Source organism: Tigriopus californicus, chromosome 4 (genome assembly GCF_007210705.1).
Source record: "Tigriopus californicus strain San Diego chromosome 4, Tcal_SD_v2.1, whole genome shotgun sequence".
In the NCBI taxonomy this organism is placed as follows: Eukaryota; Metazoa; Arthropoda; class Copepoda; order Harpacticoida; family Harpacticidae; genus Tigriopus; species Tigriopus californicus.
Window position 1 is genome coordinate 8,097,474 of NC_081443.1, and position 5,730 is coordinate 8,103,203.

At 46.2% G+C, this 5,730-nt stretch overlaps 1 protein-coding gene across 1 annotated transcript; it reads left to right on the forward strand.

Moving 5' to 3' along the window:
• Nucleotides 1-2,756: 2,756 nt before the first annotated feature.
• Nucleotides 2,757-5,319, forward strand: LOC131878940 (fork head domain-containing protein FD4-like). The gene has a single exon (XM_059225102.1). It carries the CDS (start codon nt 3,476-3,478, stop codon nt 5,057-5,059), a length of 1,584 nt encoding a protein of 527 aa, XP_059081085.1. The 5' UTR covers nt 2,757-3,475; the 3' UTR covers nt 5,060-5,319.
• The last annotated feature ends 411 nt before the right edge of the window (nt 5,320-5,730 follow it).

Consider the following 5,730-nt stretch of genomic DNA (forward strand, 5'->3'; position numbering starts at 1 on the left):
CCATCTCCCCTGGCCAAAATCGCCCTGATTGGCAATCCTATTAAAAATTCGATCAAACAGAAAATACATAAATTGCCCTATTAGCTAAGTTTAGATCTATCTATTTTTTTCACTTTGGGTACAATCAATCGGTACAAGGACAAGAACAAGTGAATCAGTGGTGGACTTGCAAAACCAAAATCCCTTCATGCACATGGGGAAAGTGTGCCCAAAGCTCATTCACAAACCGTCTGAACTCAGGTTCCGCGTTGATTTCCCGTGGAATTTTATTTGGCCAACAGCGATTTGCTTGTTTTGTTTGTAGCAAACTTTTTCTCTTCCCTTAGTGGTTGGTTGGTTGGTTGGTTGGCTGCTTGCATGGCTGGTCTCCTCTATCTCAATCTTGTCCAACCAAATAACCATTAAGAAAATGGAAGCCCCAATTTCCGATTCGATCCACATGAGTTACAAATTAAAACTCGGATTCTTTTCTTTCATTTTCGACCCTGCTATTGACAACCCGAATTTCTAAGCCCAACCATAAGACCTTTCTGGTGAGACGTCAGATTAAGCTACTGGATATTTGTTAGCCAAACCGACCAATTTGACGTACGTTTAGAAGTTTATATGATAACACGATGACCATTATTTCAACCATAAATTCATGGGGTAAGAAAAGTATGGATGGACAGAGGAAAAATCTTATGCAAGTGGACTCACTTTGATTGTTGTGAATGGCCGTGTGGATTCGTGCTTGGTCTCCACATACCTTACTTAAGGGTCTGTTGAATTGATAGCCCCGTGCCATGAAATGAACGGCATTGGAACTTGGGTTGGAAGTTGGGTCGGAGTTTGAACGCTCATCAAATCTTCACACCATTACATGGCCAAATCGACGAATAAAGAAGGTGTTCGCTTGGACAGATTGGATGCCACTGGAGCTGCTCAATGTATCACCAAGGCTTCACAGAGTTGGGCACAAGCCAAGGAGCTTTATAAAGGCTAGATGGCTCATCGATGTATTCATATTGTGCTCATGATCACCCAACCCTTTGAATACTGGGATAGGCTCATCATTGGCATTGACAAAGGGTAATTGGCAAAAACCTGTGAGCCTTGGGATCTTGAACACGTGAGCTCAGCTCTGATCATTCCGGAGATGCAGAACCACAGTCCAAGATTTGTATACAGTCATCATCATTGTCTCTGAAAGTGGAGGTGAGACTTGAGGGGGGTTGGAATTTTCTCTATTAACATTCTTCCAAGCGGAATTCTCTCGGACGTCTCTACATTAGAAGTGGAAAGCGTTGACTCTGTGGCCATGGCCATGGATGGATGCTGAAATTATGAGTGGACCGATCAAAATTCAGCGAATGAACCAACCATCTTCGCAGGTAGTAGTCAGTCGATGGCTTGGTTGGTTGGTTGGTTGGTAGCAGCGCGTCAAATGATTATTATCATGGTCGATTATGACAAGCAAATCATGAGTATTTCTACCACTCTGGCCCATGCCAATGAGTACGGCTCCGTCATATTAATGATGGGATTTATTTTGGGGCTTCGAGAATGGCGTATCGAGGCATAGTTTTCGGGGGTCATTATCAGGGGGATGGAGGGAAAGTCTCATATTTACGGACATCCAAATGATCCAAATGGTGGGTTAACAGACCTCCAATGGAGATGGTGCTTGTGCCTGCCCCCAAAAAAATGAGGCCAATGGACAAGTCATTTTGCTTTCGTTCAGGACATTTTGGATATTTTCCACCAGTATCATTGGTCCACACACTCGAGGATTTCACTCAAGATACTCAATCTGCGACAGATTGAATATATATTCCATTAGGCTTGTTGTATACTAATCGCCCTCTTCCATTTCCATCTGATCTGCCCAGTAAGGAGCACCTGAGGGAGAGTGAAAAAAAATCTATTCCATGAATTTTCATACACACTGACTTTCAACGAGCTTGGCTCGCTTGAAAGGCCTTCAGTTATCGTCTGGTTCAGCACTAAATAGATTTTCATTTCCCTTCAAGACAAGACGTATCTCCCTCCCAAGATAATGAAGCTCGACAGAACAGGCCTGCTCAAAAGATCCTAAGATGGTTCCACACTATGCCATAAAGCGCAATTTCGGAAATGTCAGCTTAAATATTGCCCTTTTTTTCAAGGCGGTATATTCTTAGCCATTCTCGTAAGCGTACCTTGTTCATCTCAGACAGCATGAAATAGAGCGTCAGTGGAGGTGAATGAAGAAAAGTAGTGAGTAAGTATGTATGGGCTTTATCATGACAGGAACATGAAAATTGGTTCTGCCTCCGCAACAGCTCGAAATTTGCACTAGATCATGATTGGGCCGAATTTCATAATTGCCATAATGATCAAATTGGACACATTTGGTAAAGCCTCTCATATGCTAATATCCGCCCTTCCGAGCGCTTTACCCTTCATCCAAGAGGATATGTGGAAGAGTAACATGATCTTGGTTGGGAAACTACGGTCGATTTCGTATTCATGTCTGCCAGGAACGTCACGAACTTGCCAAAAGCGGCTTTAAAAAAAAATCTCTCCCCGTGAGATGGTGCCTTTTTCTTGGCCGGCTGTCATATCTCTCCGTATTTGGCCATTTGCACTCAAGCAAATATGGCCATAATCGCATCTAATCTGAAGCAAGCATCTCAAAACCAATGCTTACACATGAGATCCCCGCCTCAACCTCATCAAAGCCTGCAAAGCTGCTTGGTTCTACTATTCCTCATTCAGCATGCTCGTATTTCAAAATGCATTATCTCTTACACATGTGTTCGCTCAGCTTAGTAAAGACACTGGGGCGAGTGAAGAGTGCTGGCAGGTCCAACGACATGGCTTGTTTCGTGCAAAAAGCGCTTAAATTCAATTCTCTCGTTTTTTTTTCATCAGCCTGCTTCGTTGCAATAAGAGCCTGGCTCAAGAGCATGATCTATGATCCGGCGTGCGCGCCACGATTGGCCGGCCACGCTTTAGTTCCGTCACTCATTGGTCCGTACATTCAGGCTCGACCAATGAGGAGGCTTCCGTCAGTGTTCTGGTCCGGGTTTCGGAGCGCAAAGTGAGGCTTCTTCCGCTCCGCGAGCACCTCTCTCGAGGAGACTTGGTTCGGTGGTGGAGATGGTGGTTTCTGAGGAGCGCCGGTGGTTGTGATGGTTTTCAAAGAGAGGACCTGCTTGCCAGTGAACGCTCTCGCCAGTAGAAATGCACTTCTGCTCAACAAATATTTGGCGCTGAATGGTAAACATTTGTTTGACCCAAACGATCGTCGTCGTCGCGATTTTAGTGTTCTCTGTTCAGTCAACCTTTGGGTGTTCTCGAAGTGAGTCCACTCTGATTTATTGCTTCAGTTGGACGAAAAAAAATCCACTTGCAGTTTCTGCCTGGCGATCAATAGTTACATCAAGATTCAAGATTAAGTGTTCGTTGCTGTCGTACTGCTTTGAGGGAGTCGACGAGATCAATTGTTACCATGCCCAGACCATCCCGCGAGAGTTATGGAGATCAAAAACCTCCCTACTCCTATATTGCTCTCACGGCCATGGCCTTATGGCACTCTCCAGAGAGAATGCTGCCTCTGTCAGACATCTACAAGTTCATAATGGATAACTTCCCCTACTACAGGAAGAACACGCAGAGATGGCAAAATAGCCTTCGTCACAACCTAAGTTTCAACGATTGTTTCATCAAGATCCCCAGGCGTCCCGACCGACCCGGTAAGGGCGCCTATTGGACCCTCCACCCAAAGGCCATTTCCATGTTCGAAAATGGGTCCTTGCTCCGCCGCCGGAAGAGGTTCAAACTAGGAAGTACGGATAAGGATTCCTTGGACACGGAGCTAAGCGCTCTGTCGAATTTGAATAGGGTTATGGTTTCCAATTATTCGAGCTCCCATTCGGCTCCCATGAGCCATTCAAGCCCGTACCATCCACCGACTTGTGTGCCTGGACCTTCCATGTCGATGCATTCGGGACCTCAAGTGCCACCCCCGCCGAGTATGATCCCGTCTCCGTATTTTAATCCACATTTGGCCTTGGCGGCACACGCCCATCACCAGCAACAACTGGCCAATTTGCATGCAGCCTCGAATCTCTCACCACCACATTTACCCCATCTACCTCCGCAAATGTCGCCACCCACGTTACCCAAGCCCACTCCATTGAATCCTATGATGGCCTCTATGTCGAGCCGAACCTCGCCCGGGTTCCAAACCAATTCCAAACCAAAGAAAAAGGGCTTCACCATTGACAGTCTCATGGACAAGGAAGACGTCACCCGAGAGGACAGCGACCTTCCTCCTCTCGATATGGAGGACGAGGAAATATCCGTCGATGACGACGGAGACGCCAAAGATGACATAAACGTCGAAACTGATGAAGAAGGCAAGGCCAAGTCACCCTCGCCCCAGAACTTGGAGGCTCTCCGAGCCTTTTTCCGGCCTAATCCTCTGGGATCGGCCTTCAACCCTTTAGTGGCGGCGGCTAATCCACTTCTCAATAGTCAATACGGCCCGGGAGGAATTCCAACATCCGTTTCAGCACCCAATCCCATGTTGGGCAACCCATTCTATTGGGCGAATATTCAACGAGCTGCCGTGGCTGCCGCTGCCCTCTCTAATCGAGTGATGCCTCCCCATTCGATGGCCTCATCGGCATCCTCCCCTCTTCACCTACCCCCGACATCATCTATCAGCAGTCATTTTTTAGAGTCTCGCCCGGAGGTCATGAGGACCTCCGACATGATCCCCGAGATCCCCCGGCCTATCAAGACCGAAGTGAAAACCGAGCTGAAGGAGGAAGAGCCCACTACCAATCCGCTTTTGTTCCAAGTCAAGACTCATCTTCCAAGTCTCAGCCCCAAGAGAGCGTCTCCGGCAGCCTCACCCAACGGGGATTTTCAATCGAAAATTTTGTCAAGTGACCTCCGGGACGACAATAATAATAAAAACAACAACAACAACATCGGGGATCACAATGACCGAAATAATAACTCCACACAAGATCCAAAGAAACCGGTCCCAACGCTGAGATTTAGTCCACCCATGCGTTCCATATGACCATAGGATAGATGATGGTTTTATGTTCCTAAGTATTCGGCGCCCCCCAAGACTCAATCGAGTACCTTTAGTTGCCTCCAAAAGCGATTTATTGTTCCCAAGTCATACCTTAATAGTTGTTCCTGACGTGAGAATGTTCATTCTCCAAGTTGCATCCCTACCAACACAGTATTTAAATGTTGATGTGTAAAAACTATGCTTGTTCCAATAGTTTTTGTTTTAGTTCGGGCGTGGAAATACAACTCTCAATTCTGATCGAACATCCCGTTTTCTAATTACTCTCGTAGCTAAGTCAATTGATTTTCAACACGCTCTCACTCATGTCATGACTCATGAGACACAAAGGGAACCCTTTGTAGCTTGTCTACTTTAATTTTCCATCAAAGTCATCAATAAGTTCTTCCACCCTCTCTCTCTCACACAAACTGTGGGTTCTGTGTACTTACTCCAAACACAAAGCCTGCTCGCAGAGGTGGGTAGGTGGGCGAGGGACAACCCTTTCCTTGATCGCCTTCATATTTTCTCATCAAGCAACCAACAAATGATGTCGAAATTAATTCTGAAATTGGTTTTGAGCCTCGCGATCAAGTTCGAACAGATTATCCACCTCATTATTGAGCTAACAAGACAAAACATCCTGGCTGACTCGTTAGCACAAGGTGTGAACGAGG